The 18774-nt window shown below is 38.5% G+C and overlaps 2 protein-coding genes across 8 annotated transcripts in view; one reads left to right on the top strand and one right to left on the bottom strand.

Moving 5' to 3' along the window:
* Positions 1 to 18774, top strand: part of ralgps1 (Ral GEF with PH domain and SH3 binding motif 1) — a 199914-nt gene that overhangs the window by 50393 nt on the left and 130747 nt on the right. For all 7 annotated transcript variants that reach the window (XM_062960603.1, XM_062960602.1, XM_008120835.3 and 4 more), the window contains exon 9: positions 10445 to 10571. In XM_062960603.1, the coding sequence (XP_062816673.1) occupies positions 10445 to 10571 (127 nt within the window). The remainder of the gene's footprint in view (positions 1 to 10444; positions 10572 to 18774) is intronic.
* Positions 12861 to 18774, bottom strand: part of angptl2 (angiopoietin like 2) — a 32386-nt gene continuing 26472 nt past the window's right edge. The window contains exons 4-5 of the mRNA XM_062960610.1: positions 17201 to 17471; positions 12861 to 15162 (exon numbers count right to left, since the gene is read on the bottom strand). Coding sequence (XP_062816680.1) covers positions 14963 to 15162; positions 17201 to 17471 — 471 coding nt within the window. The 3' untranslated portion in view covers positions 12861 to 14962. The remainder of the gene's footprint in view (positions 15163 to 17200; positions 17472 to 18774) is intronic.

Below are 18774 nucleotides of genomic sequence, written 5' to 3'. Positions count from 1 at the left end.
GTAGTTGCTCTTCTGTGAAATATATTTAGAAGGTTTGTATCGTTGAACCAAAGACAGAGGTGGAGGTGGAAGTTGTTCAAGTTCCATCACGAAAATGACAAGAAAAGAGCCAGTGGCCTCTTGGATAAGAACATTGTTGGTTTTGGACTGAAGGAGAACATTCAGAAGTCTGGAGAGAAAGAAAAGAATCTGTCTTAAGTAGCGTTTAAAACGTGTGGCCTAAAAGGAACAACTGTACTTTCAAACAAAGCCAAGGTCTCTCCAAAAGGATTGTTCTCGTGGAACAAAACTGTAAATCACTGTGCTCCGCTTTGCATGAAATGAACTATAAATGGGGAATAATATCCCAAGTATCAGGAGTCAAAACTATCTTATTCCATCTGGTATTTTCAGATTGGTTGTAAAAACTGCTTCTAATCTATTTTAAAGGTTTTGCTGTACTTTAGTTTGGGGGCCTTAGCGGACACAATGGCGATTAATGAGTATTTCTGAAACAAAATTCTTGCACGAAATAAGGGAGCTGGTGCCTGAGTTTCATCCCTGAATGCACAATAGAGAGATAGTACTGTTGATAGTAATAGACTCTTTATTAACTGCTTATTTCACAATGAGAAAGAGGGACGCGGTTCTTACGGTGTTTGAAACTCTGAGGATGCCTGCCATAGATGTGGGCGAAACATCAGGACAGAATGCTTCTGGAACATGGCAATACAGCCCGGAAAACACTGCGATTCTGGCCATGCAAGTCTTTGACAACACGTTTTCCGGTTTTGCTACCGACCAAAAAGGAGGGGTGTTAAGAGAGATTGGGGATCAATTATGGTCCTGCTAATGTCTTAGACACATTTTACATTTCAAAGTGGTTTTTTCAGGAGAGGAAAAATATACTAGAAAAGAACATTTTGGTTGTCAACAAATTGAAACGATGGTAGCAGCCTTTGAGGACTTTTGAAGATTTGATTATTCACAGATTTGGTTTAAAATGTTCTCTGTAGAAATCTCTAATAATAATAATAATAATAATAATAATAATAATAATAATAATAATAATAATAATAATAATAATAATAACAATAATATTATTAACTTTTTTTGTATCCCACCTCGGGACTCGGGGCAGCTCACATGGGGACAAGCCCAATCAACACAGTTAAAATAAAGCATAAAATTAATAAAACAGCATCATAATAACAGATAGACAACACACGATTAGCATAATAAAAACATCATAGAGCCAACACTGGTCTGGATAAAACAGTTCTGAGAGGCATTAGTAGGACTAGTGCAATTCCTCTAGTGTGATGCTATAGTTAGCTTTTTCCAGTCATGCTAGAGGACCTAGAGGTTCCTTTGAAAAGATGAGTAAATAGTTGCAAATTGGTAAATACATTTCCTTGCTTCATTTTCCCCATGTCATAGCTTATTTCCAAAGGGCCAGAGCATCAAGTGAGGATGGACAATTCCTTGCGGATAAAGAATTGTGTGTGTGTTCCATCCGGGCCAGGTCTTTTCCCCATTTTGGATTCTTTAACTTGAAGAAGCAAACGGGTGGAGAGGAATGGCTAAAGGATCTTTGCACCCAATGACTTTCATTGGGTCCTTCCTTCTTTCCTTGCTTTGGGATTCATAAGTTCATGCAACAGGCCTGCTTTCCCGGTTTGGATGCAGATCCAGAAGCAGCAGCATTGAGGTTTTTGGCTGAAAGCTGGACCGCTTCCTCCAAGGATCTCTTTTGCTTCTGCACCTTGTTGAAAATGTCAGCAAAAGCAAAAGATAACCCCAAGTTGCAGTCCCTTATTGAGCTAAGGATCCTGAACTGGGTCCTATTATATTATATTACTAGCTGTGCCCGGCCACGCGTTGCTGTGGCGTTGTCTGGTGGTGTTGGTGAGAAATTGTTAAGGTAGTGGTGGTATTGAATGTCTGTTGTATGGTTGTCTTTATGTTCAGTATGCATTTGGTTGTTTGTGTACTGTGAAAGTGGTGAGGGTAGAGGGGGTCTATGTCCCTGTGTAGTATTGTATAGTATTTATACGTTGTCCATGTGTTGTGAATGCTTGGATTGTGTCCTGCTACATAGTAGAAAGGGTTGGGCTGGATGGCCCTTAGGGGTCTCTCCAAACTCGTGGATTCTATGCTTCTCTTATTATCATCATCATCATCATCATCATCATCATTATGTAGAGGCTGGATGGGTCGTTTTGTAGATTCTAAAGGAAGTTGATCTGGATGATCCTTAGGGGTCACTCCAAACCTTAGGATTATATGATGATGATGTTATTATTATTAGTATTAGTATTGAGAGGCTGGGTGGCCATCTGTTGGGAGTGCTTGGATTGTGTCCTGCATGGCAGAATTGGGTTGGACTGGATGGCCTTTAGGGGTGTCTCCTAACTGTCTGATGCTATGATTCAATGTGTATTATTATTGTGCAGATATTGGATGGCCATCTGTCAGGAGTGATTGGATTGTGTCCTCCTGCATGATATAAGGAAGTTGAACTGGATGATCCTTAGGGGTATCTGCTAACCTTAGGATTGTATGATATTATTATTATTATTATTATTATTATTATTATTATTATTATTATTGAGAGGCTGGCTGGCCATCTGTCGGGAGTGCTTGGATTGTATCGTCCAATGGCAGAGTTGGGTTGGACTGGATGGCCTTTAGGAGTCTCTCCTAACTGTCTCATTCTATGATTCGATTTGTATTATTATTGTGCAGATCTTGAATGGCCATCTGTCAGGAGTGCTTGGTTTGTGTCGTCCTGCATGGTAGAAGAAAGTTGAACTGGATGATCCTTAGGGGTGTCTCCTAACCTTATGATTGTATGATCTTCTTCTTCTCCTTCTTCTTCTTCTTCTTCTTCTTGATAGGCTGTGTGGCCATCTGTTGGGCATGCTTGGATTGTGTACTCCATGGCAGAATTGGGTTGGATTGGATTACCACAGTAATTATTTCATATTACAGTAGAATCTCACTTATCCAACATTCACTTATCCAGTGTTCTGGATTATCCAACGCAGTCTGACTTTTAGTAGTCAATGTTTTTGTAGTCAATGTTTTAAATTCATTGTAATATTTTGGTGCTAAATTTGTAACTACAGTAATTACTACATAGCATTACTGAGCATTGAACTACATTTTCTGTCAAATTTGTTGTATAACATGATGTTTGGTGCTTAATTTGTATAATCATTACCTAATTTGATGTTTAATAGGCTTTTTCTGAATCCCTTCTTATTATCCAACATATTCACTTATCCAACATTCTGCCGGCCTGTTTATGTTGGATAAGTGAGACTGTACTGTATATTTATAATCTTATCTGCTTAGAATTGGATTATATGAGGCCCCTTCTTCACAGCTGTATAAAATGCACACTGAAGTGGATTGTATGGCAGTGTGGAGTCAAGATAATCCAGTGCAAAGCAGATAATATAAGATTATAAATGGGTTATATAGCTGTGTGGAAGGGCCTTGAGTCTACATTGCCATATAATCCAGTGCAAATTAGATAATCTGTGGAAGAGGCCTAAGTGAGGCCTAACTCTGCCTGTCCCCTGGGCTGAGTGGGTTGCTAGGAGACCAAGTGGGCAGAGATTAGCCTTCTAACTGGCAGCAATTGGATAAAAAGAATTATTGCTCTCCCTCTAATTAGGACTTTATTTTTCTTTTCTTTTTATTGTATCAACCTAGAGGCATGGATGATGGGTTGTGTTGTCAAATTTCGAGGTTAGGGGGCCTGTAGTTTTGTTGTTTTGTCCACTGCCCTGATGCCATCACTCATTTTTATATATAGATATCATATCATATCATATTATATTATATTATATTATAATATACCGTATATACTCGAGTATAAGCCGACCCGAATATAAGCCGAGGCACCTAATTTTACCACAAAAAACCTGGGGAAACATTGACTCCAGTATAAGCTGAGGGTGGTAAATTTCAGAAATAAAAAGAGGTAACAATAAAATTACATTAATTGAGGCATCCGTAGGTTAAAAGTTTTTGAATATTTACATCAAGCTCAAATTTAAGATAAGAATGTCCAACTCTGATCCAATCCTTAATCTCATCTTCTTCAATGTAAATGTGCTTATGTATCCTTTTAATAATATTAGAGTAAAATAATACATGTAATAATAATAATATTAATTCAGGAAAATAATACTAATAATAATAAGATCAGAATGAAATAATAAATTTATTAATAATAATAACAATAGAATAAAATAAATGTAATACCGTGTTTCCCCGAAAATAAGACAGTGTCTTATATTAATTTTTGCTCCCAAAGATGCTCTAGGTCTTATTTTCAGGTGATGTCTTATTTTTCCATGAAGAAGAATTCACATTTATTGTTGAACCAAAAAATGAACATTTATTATATACTGTACAGTAGTTGCCATCATAAACCAGCATAACCAGACAAACTGTGAATCCTATCCAGAATTTCTTGTTACTACCAATATTTCCATGTACAACACTCTATGGTACGTACATTTACCAATCCTGCATGCTCTGGTGTTCTGTTTGGTGGGCATGCTTCCAAACAAAACCTTTGCTAGGTCTTACTTTCGGGGGAGGCCTTATATTTAGCAATTCAGCAAAACTTCTACTAGGTCTTATTTTCTGAGGATGTCTTGTTTTAGGGGAAACAGGGTAGTAGCAACAATAATAGAGGAAAATAATAAATGTACCATATATTCTTGAGTATAAGCTGACCCAAATATAAGCCAACCAGTACCCTAACCCGAGTATAAGCCGAGGGGGGTTTTTTCAGTCTTTAAAAAAGGGCTGAAAAACTAGGCTTATACTCGAGTATATACAGTAATATAGTATATTGTCCAGTTATGTTATTATTTAATTTTATTTATCTTTATTATACTTTGTTATAGTTATGAATTTACTTTTGTGATTTGGCGTGGTTGTCTATTTTGTCTTTCTTTAGTGGCATTGAATGTTTGCCATTTTTTGTTGGAAGCCGCCCTGAGTCCCTTCAGGGAGATAGGGCGGAATATAAATAAAGTTTTATTATATTATTATTATTATTATTATTATTATTATTATTATTATTTGTATCTCAAGGTCCTCCAGTGCAATTCTGTCTTCAGCTTTCAGTGGATGTTGAGCATAGATTTCTCGGGTTCTATAACTCCAGCGAATGACTATATAGTAGCTTGTTCTCTTGAAAGAGAATTAGGATGTAATGTCTCAAAAGGAGAACTTTTGTAGATTTTCACCAATCTTGTTGTAGATATTGTGTGTCCTTCAAGTGTCTGAGTGGTGTTGAACTTCCAAGAAAAAGTTCTTTCCACTTGGGAGGTTCAGGAGGAGATCTGGCCTTAGGAAATAGTCTTGGTGAGAGGCTTACCAGCAAGTGGGATGTCTTCTGATACTTCTCACATGCCTAACCATGTGAACTTCATCGAGAACTGGCTTGAGAACCCGCAATTTTGAATGATTCAAACCATGCATTTGACAAAGTGTTAGAAGGAGAAGCCAAACCAGTTTGATAAGAGCTTTTGGGGGGAGTTTATGGCACGGCAGAATCTTCCCTCGGACTGAATTTTGATCATCGGAAACATTCCATTCGTATGACACGGGACCTTGTTTTATTTTCCTGGAAAGATGTATGCTTCCAAGTATAATAAGATGGAGTCTTTTCCTAACATCTGCAGTCCGGTGAATAATTGCCTTAATTAAAAAAGAAGAAAGAGTTAATAGCAACAGATGTTTTAACTTTTTTCTGTAGTTTGTTTCAGCATTTTGGTATGAGATACTCACGTTTGGAGAAGCGAACACTGGCATTTTTCTGGAGGACGAACAGTAGATTGCGGTATAAACTGCAAATTAGAATTTTGTATTGTTAACACTGAAAAAATTAGAAATTTCCAGTTGACATTTGGCAATGATGAAATGGGAAATAAAGTGTCCTTACCCTGACCCTATCTCAAATAGACCTTTTGTTTGGAGATGTTGGAAAAGGATTGATTTCTTGGAACCACTTTCCATTGAGCGTTGTTGTGTGTTTTCCAGGCTGTATGGCCATGTTCCAGAAGCATTCTCTCCTGATGTTTCGCCCACATCTATGACGCTTCCTCAGAGGTTGTGAGGTCTGTTGGAAACTAGGCAAGTGGGGTTTATAAGATAGATCTTAGATACAGAAATCAAGTAACAGCTTTCTAAGATCTACAGAGATAGTACCTCATAACCTCTGAGAATGCCTACCATAGATGTGGGTGAAACGTCAGGAGAGAATGCTTCTGGAACATGGCCATACACTATTATAATTGTGTATCCATATTACCTGCAATATTACTAATAATATTGCGTTATTATCATATAGTAGAATATACTGTATATACGAGAATGTAAGCTGGGTTTTTCAGCCCTTTTTTAGAACTGAAAAAGCCCCCCTCAACTTATACTTGGGTGAGGGTCCTGGTTGGCTTATATTCAGGTCGGCTTATACTCGAGTATATATGGTACATTTATTATTTTCCTCTATTATTATTGGCATTGTTATATTTATTATTTTACTCTACTTATTATTATTACATTTATCATTTTACATGTTATTATTACTACTATTTGATTTATTTTAATCTATTTTTTATTATTATTAATACATTTATTATTTTGTTCTGATATTATTATTGTTATTGCATTTCTTATTTTACTCTATTATTATTATTATTATTATTATTATTATTATTATTATTATTATTATTATTATTAAAAGGCTACATAAGTTGAGAATAATGATTTAATCAGAGTTGGACAGTGTTATCTTAAATTATAGTTTTATGTAAATATTCAAAAATGTAATTTTATTATTATCTATTTTTATTTCTGAGATTTACCACTCTTGGCTTATACTTGAGTCCCAGTTTTTTTGTGGTAAAATTAGGTGCCTTGGCTTATATTAGGGTCGGCTTATACTCGAGTATATACAATATAAATGCTTATATAGTGCTTATATTGTGCTATACTAATAATATAATATATTGTATGTCTATATAACTTGTAAGCCACCCTGAGTTCCCTTTGGGGTGAAAAGGGCAGGATATAAATGTCGCTAATAAATAAATAAATAATCATACTAAAACCAAGCACTAATAATAACCAAAAGTCTCTTTAAAAAGAGGAGGAACAACTAACATTTTTCAGAAAGCCTTTCTGCAGCCATTGCTTTTCTAAATAAAAGAAGATGTTTCTTGATAAAGGGAAGCGACCTCCCTATAGGTTTCTTCCTGCTTTTGAAGTTGCTTGTGTTTTCATTGGCCGTTTTCGCGGCATTCTTGGTCCAAGAGGATAGTGACTGAAAAACTTGTGCTGTGTCCATATCAATGAACCCTATTGTTGTCTTACAAAGTATTAATATCTTCCAGCTCGAAACAATATTCTTTCACTCATGTAAAACTACCCAGAATTGCCAGCTAACAATTAAATTGAATATTTATTTGAAATCCCCGATAAACCTCTCCATAATGATTACAGTAAATTATATTAACACTAGCTTTGCCCGGCCACGCGTTGCTGTGGCTTATGGGAATCCTTTGTTGGCCAGGTGGAATAGCAGTGAATAGCCTTGCAGTCTCAAAGCCTGGCCGTTTTCTGGAGTAGCTGATGCTTTTTTTTGTATGAACGTAGAGGCATGGATAGGGGTTGTGCTGCCAAGTTTAGTGTTTCTGGAATGTGTAGTTTTGTTGTTTTGTCTTAGGCTGAAATTTCATTACCCTTTTATATATATAGATTATTATTATTGAGCGGCTGGGTGGCCATCTGTTGGGCGTGCTTGGATTGTGTCCTCCATGGCAGAATTGGGTTGGACTGGATTACTACAGTAATTATTTCATATTACAGTAGAATCTCACTTATCCAACATTCGCTTATCCAGTGTTCTGGATTATCCAACGCAGTCTGCCTTTTAGTAGTCAATGTTTTAAATTCATTGTGATATTTTGGTGCTAAATGTGTAAATACAGTAATTACAACATAGCATTACTGAGCATTGAACTACTTTTTCTGTCAAATTTGTTGTATAACATGATGTTTTGGTGCTTAATTTGTATAATCATTACCTAATTTGATGTTTAATCAGCTTTTCCTGAATCCCTTCTTATTATCCAACATATTCACTTATCCAACATTCTGCCGGCCTGTTTAATGTTGGATAAGTGAGACTCTACTATATATTTATAATCTTATATTATCTGTTTAGAACAGAATTATATGAGGACCCTTCTACACAGCTGGATAAAATACACACTGATGTGGATTATATGGCAGTGTGGAGTCAAAATAATACAGTGCAAAGCAGATAATATAAGATTATAAATGGGTTATATAGCTGTGTGGAAGGGCCTTGAGTCTACACTGCCATATAATCCAGTGCAAATTAGATAATCTGTGGAAGAGGCCTGAGGCCTAAGTCTGCCTGTCCCCTGGGCAGAGTTGGTTGCTAGGAGACCAAGTGGGCAGAGATTAGTCCTCTAACTGGCAGCAATTGGATAAAAACAATTACAGTAGAGTCTCACTTATCCAAGCTAAACGGGCCGGCAGAAGCTTGGATAAGCGAATATCTTGGATAATAAGGAGGGATTAAGAAAAAGCCTATTAAACATCGAATTAGGTTATGATTTTACAAATTAAGCACCAAAACATCATGTTTTACAACAAATTTGACAGAAAAAGTAGTTCAATACACAGTAATGTTATGTTGTAATTACTGTATTTACAAATTTAGCACCAAAATATCACGATATATTGAAAACATTGACTACAAAAATGGCTTGGATTATCCAGAGGCTTGGATAAGCGATGCTTGGATTAGTGAGACTCTACTGTATTCCTTTCCGTCTAATTAGGACTTTTATTTTTCTTTTATTTTGTTGTATCAACCTAGAGGCGTGGATGATGGGTTGTGTTGTCAAATTTCGAGGTTGGGGGGCGTGTAGTTTTGTTGTTTTGTCAGTCGCCGTGATGCCATCACTCTTTTATATATATAGATATATATTAACATTCAAAGAGATATCACTGTTAGTTTATTTTACTATAAAAAGACATACAGGAACCCAGTAGTGCCTTTGAGAGCAATTAGGAAGAAGATATTTCTAGCATAAGGTTTTTGTGGACACAGTCCACTTCATCGGAGTCCAGCTAGAAATTCCTTCTTCCCACATAGTCCCAGAGGTGCAGTTTTTAATGTATTTTCTTATGCACAAGTGTAAGACCTTTGTATTGTAGCATCCTGTTTCCTATATTACTAAAGAGCTGCATATGGAAAGCCCACAAGCTTGTGAGCATGGTTACATTTTTTCTACCGTCTCATACTGCCGCTAAACCAGGTATGGGCAAACTAAGGGGGCTGGATGTGGTGTTTTCCTCGGGCCCTCCTCATTTTCCCTGTCCTCTTAGCATAAGTCTGGACATCATTCCACAGATGTTTCCAACAGATCTCAACATCTCTGAGAATGCCTGCCATAGATGTGGGCAAAACGTCAGGTGAGAATGCTTCTGGAACACAGCCATACAGGCCGGAAAACACACAGCAACCAGACAGGCCGGAAAACTCACAGCAACCCAATTGTTCTCCTGATAATGCACTATTATTCTCCTTGAGAGAGACTTTAAAAATCCAAACAAGTTCTCTTATGATAGCAATTTCAGCCCGTCGTCGGTGGGCGCTTGGCAGAAATATTGCAACGCAGTTACTCAATTATGTCCTCCCCATTTCTGACATATCTGGGTTCATTACTTTGTGGTCCATTTCTCTGTGTGCCATTGCTTAACAAGGAGCTTTGAGCACGTGTGTAACCAATTTCAGGACTGAAAACCAAATAGTTGAAATAGTTTTGGAGGCTTCGGCCCTTCCAAAAGGCTTAGGTTGGCCATGTGTGTAACAGGCCGGGTCACTTGCAGCTGCTCTCAAGGAATGCATCTGCATTTCTTAAGTCCTGAAACTGTATTACTCAGAAGAACAAGGGGAAGGCATGAAGCACACACAGTTCAATTTCACTTGCGTACTGTCAGTCACTCCAAAATTGCCGCAAGATGAGCCTTGTGCCCAAAATGAATAAAGAAGATAGCAGTTCATTAACAACTTGTATCTCCTGTACTGTTGGTACTTTATAGCCTCCATGCTGTGATGTTATTGTTATACAAACACACACATATATAGGAAAAATGATAATTCATAGTTTTAATATTTGTGGTGTCTCCATTAAGGCTCTATATGGTCAACATTAGAAATGGTCAACATTTTCTAATGTCACACCATTAAGCTGCGTTTCTGACATTGCTTTTTGAAAGAGCACTTTGGATTTCTTGATTCAAGCACTGGACTAAAGGAACAAATAATCCGACCTGACACAAGGCCACTTCCACAGTATGAATATTAATGGTTTTGTTTGGACTTCTTTTTCAGCTCTTGAACCGCAAAGACAAGACCACTTTTGAAAAGCTGGACTACCTGATGTCGAAGGAAGATAATTATAAGAGGATGCGGGACTATATCCGATGCTTAAAGATGGTGCCCTGTATTCCTTATTTAGGTAAGATTGTTTAGATTGGAAAAAAAGTCTTCAGTGAAACGTTTTTGCTTTTTGTGACTAAGGCTTAAACCTATAAGTATTGCATCTAAATTACATGCTAAACCAATTTGTACAGCCATTTTTTTTTATCTCCTTATTATAAAATTATCCTCTGCATGTTTCTCCAAGGCAACATGGAGGGGATAAAATAATTCATTGCAGGTGGGGCTTTTTGTTGTGGCCTATTGGGTGGTACAGCGGGTTAAACCACTGAGCTGCTGAACTTGCTGACCAAAAGGTTGGTTTGACTCCACAGAGGGGTGAGCTCTCACTGTTATCCCCAGCTTCTGCCAACCTAGCAGTTCAAAAACATGCAAATGTGAGTAGATCAATAGGTACCGCTCTGGCGGGAAGGTAACTGCACTCCATGCAGTCATGCCAGTGGCCACATGACCTTGGAAGTGTCTATGGACAATGCCAGCTCTTCAGCTTAGAAATGGAAATGAGAACCAACCTACAGTCGGACACAACTGGATTTTATGTCAGGGGAAAACCTTTCCCTTTACTATAGTTGTCTATAGTAGCAGCAACAGAAAAATGAACACGGAATTTTAACTGGCCGAAGCATCTTTTTCTGCACGTGATGTTCCTGAAACTGAGAATTTATACTGCCGTAAATTGCTGAATGTACAAGCCATAAACTCAATACCATGAATGTATTTTGTGTCGAGTATGAGACATCTTTCATTTCAGATGGCCTAGAAATGACCTGCAATAAAGAGCTAAAAGATGGCATTCCAATATAACAAATAAACTTAATACAAGATATAATTTAGGTGGATGGCCAAAGAAAAGAAAACATCCAGGGACTTGGCCCTCCAAAGCTGCTGCTTCTTTAAACCACAAAAATTGTGCTGTGTTCAACTGAAAATGAAACGTATAATCTTCAGTATGAATCTAGTGTTTCCTCTCCCTTCTTTTCTTTTTCTGTAATAAAAATTACAGGCAAGGAAGACCCTAAAATATGCACAATCCTTTTGACGTTAATACTACTTCATTAGTTCCAGGCCTGCTTTCTTGAAGTTGCATGCCACCCCAAATGTAGAAACTACCCAGCTCAACGACATCAAGGGAAAAGACAAAAAAGCAGAATTTAACTGCATTAAAAACACACTTTAAATACTTGCTATTATATGTTTAGTTTCCTGATGTACCAAACATTCAGGTGTCTCAGGGTCATACAAATGAATTCATTCTGCTGAAGCAGAGAAACAAAAATTAAAAGGCACTATAGGCTTTGTTGATACTCCAGCAATTACTCACTAGGGAAAAAGTTTTAGAACAAATGAGCTCACGGGATCCTGAGTGTTAAAATTAGATGCTGGGAGACAATACTAATAAATAAAAGGGGGAAAATCATGTTATTTTGAAACTTTTAGTTGAAAGCATTGCTAAAGGTTTCCCCTGATGTTAAGTCTAGTTGTGTCCGACTATGGGGGTTGATGCTCATCTCCATTTCTAGGCCGGAGAGCCGGCGTTGTCCATAGACACCTCCAAGGTAATGTGGCCGGCATGACTGCATGAAGTGTCATTACCTTCCCACCGGAACAGTACCTATTGATCTACTCACATTTGCATGTTTTCAAACTGCTAGGTTGGCAGAAGCTGGGGCTAACAGCAGGAGCTCACCCCATTCCTCGGATTCAAACCGCCAACCTTTCGGTCAGCAAGTTCAGCAGCTCAGCGGTTTAACCCGCTGCGCCACCCAACAGGCCACAACAAAAAGCCCCACTTGCCATGCATTATTTTATCCCCTCCGTGTTGTTTATTGAATATTCAAAAACTACTGATGCTCAATTAATGTAATTTTATTGGTATTTATTTTTATTTTTGAAATTTACCAGTAGCTGTTGCATTTCCTACCCTTGGCTTATATTAGGGTCAATAAGTTTTCCCAGTTTTTTGTGGTAAAATGAGGTGTCTCAGCTTATATTCGGGTTATCCTATACTCGAGTATATATGGTAGTTCTGTTTATCGTCAACTTGTTTTTGTGGGCATAAACATTAATCTGCTATGAATTACAGGTTGAACATCCTTTACCTGTATTCTGAAATTTGAAATACTCCACAATCCACCTGACAGAGAGTAATATTCTTGTTTAAAGTTGTTGCCGTGCACTTTTTTATTTTCCTACACCCCTTTTGCCATGAATTGCAAGTATGTCTTTCCATCTGGCAATGTTTACGTATAATCAGCCTCATGATAACTAAGTGATGATAGTATAAGAATAAAATGTAAATACACAAACATAGCATCGGTTGCTTTTATTACACATTTTCATTATTATACGGATAATCTGATCATATATTAAAAAATCCCTACTTCCATTTATGTACAAGACTTGCTACATCGGACTCCCGAACTTTCACGCACATTGTAAATCCGGAAAGAAATGACGAGGTAATAAGAGTTTTGTCATGGATCATTTTTGCAAATCTGCAAATATATTGTTCGGGAAACTTACCTCCGCAGACGGGTTCGGGCTCCTTCGCTGGACTTTATAAATATGATAGTTCTCTTTTGACACAATAATAATGAAGTATGGCAAATATAGTTCTGGTTTTCAAATAGTTCTTTCTAAATGTCATAATGTAGTGGCTAGGGGCATTTAAATAAGTTATATATATATATGTATCCACCATTTGCCTGCAAAGTTGGATAGCTCATATTTGTTGTGGTGATGACTACGGAGCACACAAAATACCTTGAAACTTGTTAGATGTCACTTGTTTTCATTGCAAAATATGTCCTTAATGGGTAGAATCGAAGCTGCTTATAAAAGATCTAAGTCTCAATGTTGATCGTGGAAAATACCCGTCTCATAATTTCATAGGTAGTGGTTGACAATTTAGAAAAGAGAAGATAACCTCAACTGTGTTGTCAAAGGCTTTCATGGGCAGAATCGCTGGGTTGCTGTGAGTTTTCCGGGCTGTATGGCCATATTCAAGAAGCATTCTCTCCTGAAGTTTCACCCATATCTATGGCAGGCATCTTCAGAGGTTGTGAGATCTGTTGGCAACTAGGCAAGTGGGTTGTTTATATATACCTGTGGAATGTCACAACTTCACAACTTCTGAGGATGCCTAAGTCCTTGATGGATTACTTCCTCCATCTTCTGCAGGCTGCTCATGAATTAGTTAAATTAGCCTCCCCGCATAAAGCGGTACCTAATTTTCCTACTTGATAAATACAGTAGAGTCTCACTTATCCAAGCTAAAGGGGCCGGCAGAAGCTTGGATAAGTGAATAACTTGGATAATAAGGAGGGATTAAGGAAAAGCCTATTAAACATCAAATTAGGTTATGATTTTACAAATTAAGCACCAAAATATCATGTTATACACAAATTTGACAGAAAAAGTAGCTCAATGTGCAGTAATGTTATGTTGTAATTACTGTATTTACAAATTTAGCACCAAAATATCGTGATATATTGAAAACATTGACTACAAAAATGGCTTGGATTATCCAGAGGCTTGGATAAGTGAGGCTTGGATAAGTGAGACTTCCACTGTACAACTATCTTTCGGGTTGCTTAGGTCAGCAACAAGCTAGACTATTTTTAATGGTCGGGCGCTCAATCTGACTCGGGCTGGTTTCGAACTCATGACCTGATTTATTGCAGCTGGCTACTAACAGCCCACAGTTTCCAACAGACCTCTGAGGATGCCTGCCATACATGTGGGGGAAACATCAGGAGAGAATGCTTCTGGAACAGCCTGGAAAATTCACAGCAACCCATAACCACAACTGCTTGTGTGCCCTGTATACAATAATTTATTGTCAGGTTCTAATAGTGCCTTGGGCTCCAAGTAAACGGGGTTCTGTTTGTGCTTGGCATTTTGTAGACACTTTAAAGTAAACACTAACAAAAATTAAATTAGGAACAATCGCTCTAATGGTATAAAGTACCTGTTCTGGCTACATAGTTTCAAAGGATATAATTTCCTGTGTCAAATGAATTCATTATTATCATTATTATTATTATCATCATCATCATCATCATTATTATTTTAAGAAGTCTTACTGTACAGTTTGGAATATGTTCAATGCTTGAGAATATATAAAATATACAAAATATTTAGATGACGTGGCAGTATTCTGAGCATCAACAGTCTATTTTACACAACGGATTCATTTGGTGCAGAAAGGGATGTTTCGAAATGCTTCCTTTTTCTTTTGGTTCTGGAACGATTCTTGGAAAAAAAATACAATATACAAGTCTGGTGATTAGATGGCAGTCAGTGTACAATATATTACATTCTTTGCTGCGGGAAAGATGTGTTCTGGATGGCAGGCGCAACTGTTGTCACCTTTGGAGTCTCTCTGTCTTGAGAAGGCAGCTTTTCCTTTCAGTGGAATGTGTTGGGGTTCGGTCTGATCATCATGACAACTTTCTTCAAGGAATACGATCCCCCCCGAAACTCTGCCCAATAGACGCCGTCCTGGTAGCGGCTCCGATAGTGTCCTCCTCGGTACCAGACGCCATTGAGGTTCGAGTGAGCACATGCGTTGTACCACCATCCCCCCTTCTGGTAATGAGCACAGTTACCTGTAATAAAAAAAGAGGACACTTCTGCATCAATGAGCAAATTGCACTGGTCTGCATGCATTAAACTGTTGGAGTTTTGGATTATGTAGTTTGAAATTTCACTTATCGTTTAAAGCAATGTGCAATGCAGTGCAGCATTCCAGTAGTGTAGTAGTTAAATGCATAGAGAGAAAGTTATTGCTAGAGGGAAACTGCAGTTTCAGTAAATGTAACAGGATATTCGTCACTGCTGTGGAATGTGGGTGTCGACAATTGGGAGATAACGTGGTAAGCTCATCACATTCAATCTAGTCTACATGCATTAAACTGTTGGAGTTTTGGATTATGTAGTTTGAAATTTCACTTATGGTTTAGAGCAATGTGCAATGCAGTGCAGCATTCCAGTAGTGTAGTAGTTAAATGCATAGAGAGAAAGTTATTGCTAGAGGGAAACTGTGCAGTTTCAGTAAATGTAACAGGATATTCGTCATTGCTGTGGAATGTGGGTGTCGACAATTCGGAGATAACGTGCTAAGCTCGTCACATTCAATCTAGTCTACATGCATTAAACTGTTGGAGTTTTGGATTATGTAGTTTGAAATTTCACTTATGGTTTAAAGCAGTGTGCAATGGAGTGCAGCATTCCAGTAGTGTAGTTGTTAAATGCATAGAGAGAAAGTTATTGCTAGAGGGAAACTGTGCAGTTTCCGTAAATGTAACAGGATATTCGTCACTATTGTGGAATGTGGGTGTCGACATTTGGGAGATAACGTGCTAAACTCGTCAATCTAGTCTGCATGGAATGTAGTCTGCATGCATTAAACTGTTGGAGTTTTGGATTGTGTAGTTTGAAATTTCACTTATAGTTTAAAGCAATGTGCAGTGCAGTGCAGCATTCCAGTAGTGTAGTAGTTAAATGCATAGAGAGAAAGTTATTGCTAGAGGGAAACTGTGCAGTTCCATAAACTAACAGGACATTTGTCACTACTGTGGAATATGGATGTCGACAGTTGGGAGATAACATGCTTTGCTTGTCACCATCAATCTAGCCGGACGCTTAGATGGTCTGCTCCGGCAGTGCTGTGTAAATAGTTGTTATTACTTCAATAAATATATGTACCACCATCTTCGGCTGACAGTGAAAGTGTGGATTTATGTTTGTGCATCAACGCAGATCACTAGATTGCCAAAGAAGGAGAGGAATTGAGATGGAAAGGTGGATGTGTCTCAATTTAATCCTTTCCTGATATAAACTGGATGCTTTTCCCATGTGCAAGATTCTTGCTGTTCCTCTTTATAACAAAGCATCTCCTTCTCAAGTCCGAGAACCTGGGGAAAGGCAGTTTGAGAAGGGTGACAGTCCCGCTCTCTTCTGCTTTGGTCGGACCTCACCTAGAATATTGTGTGCAACTCAAGAAGGATATGAGCATAGCACAGCGGATTAACTGCCAGATACAAAGATTAGGATACAAATGGAAGGTTAGCCGTTCAAGCCATGGGCAAGCTTGTTTTCTGCTGCCCTGGAGACTAGGATGTGGGCTTCAAACTACAGGAAAGGGATTCCACCTGAACATTAGGAAGAACTTCTTCACTGTGAGAGCTGTTCAGCAGTGGAACTCTCTGCCTCGAAGTGTGGTGACGGTTCCTGTCAGTGGGCTTTGAATGCGATTTTTCTCCTTCTTGGCAGAATGGGGTTGGACTGGATGGCCCACCAGGTCTCTTGCAACTCTATGATTCTATGAACATGTCGCCTGGAAAATTCAGGCAACTTTTGCATGGGAAGCTTGAACTTCTCAGAGATCTTTGATAAGCCTCCTAGTTATGTGACAATACCCTCTGCCTGCTTTCTTGTTTGTTTTGTCCAACCCACCTTCCTACTTCTTCTACTCCTCATAGAGATGTAGAAGCTGTTTGCAGAAAGCCTTCTTGGGAGCACCAGATGAAAACGGTAGCAGAGTAAGGGATTCCCTTAATACCTAGATCGTTGTATTTTTATCTATTATATTGAATAAACATTTTTCATGCGCCGCTTCATAGAAATCATAGTGACCATTTGTACCTGTATATACATCATGATCTCTGTCCAGTGTAGTGAATTGCTTCCCATTGTGCCACGTGAAGGAGTCTCCGGCGTTTCCGTTGTACCGCCCCAGTCGCAGCTTGTAGTACTCGCTCTCGGGCTCCACTCTGAAACTGGCGTATTCCGCAAACACTTTCCGGCCTGACCAGTCTTCCATGGTGACCAGTAATTTATAGTTGCCTTGGTTTGTCAGCCAGTAAAGGTTTTCGAGGCCTAACCAGTACTCTCCGTCAATGTTCCCAAATCCTTGCTGTAAGGGGGGGTAAAAGATTAGTTAATCTTCAATCCTAACTTCACATCACATTCACGAAGTATCCTTAAATGCTGTGAAACTGTAATGCTTTCACATAGTAAATATGAGAACTTTCTGAAACATACATTTAGCTTTTAATAATGAACTATAGCTTCTATCATGGTCGGGAAATATCTTGCTTTCCAAAGGACTTTGGGGGGAATTGTTCTGATTTTTGGATGATCGCATCCCTCAATTATTTCATGACTAGATACCTCTTTCCATTACAGTTTAGGAATCTGTCCAGTTAGAAAATGTGTTTTTATTCTAGTCCATGAACTGCAAATGTTTTCATGGTCTGCAAAGATACTATATGTGTGTTAACTGGAAAATCAAATGCATGGAGCCGATTGACTGAGTTTGCAAGGACCTGGGGGATTGGTTTTGTAACTGTTGTTATCCTGCTGCTGGAGAACCAGTTTGAACAAGTTTCTCTCTCTGTGTGTATGTGAGTCTTCTGAGTACTGGCTGGAAAGAAGATGGCTCTGTACTCGGAGAAGCCTGACAATTTTCTGAGGTCTTGTTTGCTGCTAGGACCTGGGGAATTGGTTTTGTAACTGTTGTTTCCTGCTGCTGGAGAACCAGTTTGAACAAGTTTCTCTGTGTGTGTGTATGTGAGTCTTCTGAGTACTGGCTGGAAAGAAGATGGCTCTGTACTCAGAGAAGCCTGACCATTTTCTGAGGTCTTGTTTACCGCTAGGACCTTGGGAATTGGTTTTGTAACTGTTGCTATTCTGCTGCTGGAGAACTAGTTTGGACAGGTTTCTCTTTGTGTGTGAGAGAGTCTTCTGAGTACTGGCTGGAAAGATGATGGCTTTGTACTCAGAGAAGCCTGACCATTTTCTGGGGACTTGTTTGCCGCTAGGACCTGGGGAATTGGTTTTGTAACTGTTGCTATCCTGCTGCTGGAGAACTAGTTTGTACAGGTTTCTCTTTGTGTGTGTATATGAGTCTTCAGAGCACTTGCAAGAAAAAAGATGGCTCTCTACTCAGAGAGGCCTGACCATTTTCTCAGGCCTTGTTTGCCACTGATCTTCACTGAAGCAGATTCATGGACTAAGAAAGGATTGCCTATAAGTACTGATTTCTGTAAGTAAACATAGGGGCTATTCTAAATATCATTGTTCTGTTGATCTTTTGGAATCAGCGAAAGTTCCTGTGTTGTTTGTTGCATCATTCTGCAGGGTGTCTCTGGGCTCACGGGCACATGTAAGAGCTTCCATCTGTCCTCCACAAACCCCAACAAATGTGAGTTGTAGTC

This window comes from Anolis carolinensis, unplaced genomic scaffold, assembly GCF_035594765.1.
Source record: "Anolis carolinensis isolate JA03-04 unplaced genomic scaffold, rAnoCar3.1.pri scaffold_7, whole genome shotgun sequence".
In the NCBI taxonomy this organism is placed as follows: Eukaryota; Metazoa; Chordata; class Lepidosauria; order Squamata; family Dactyloidae; genus Anolis; species Anolis carolinensis.
This window is presented reverse-complemented; position numbering and strand designations above follow the sequence as displayed.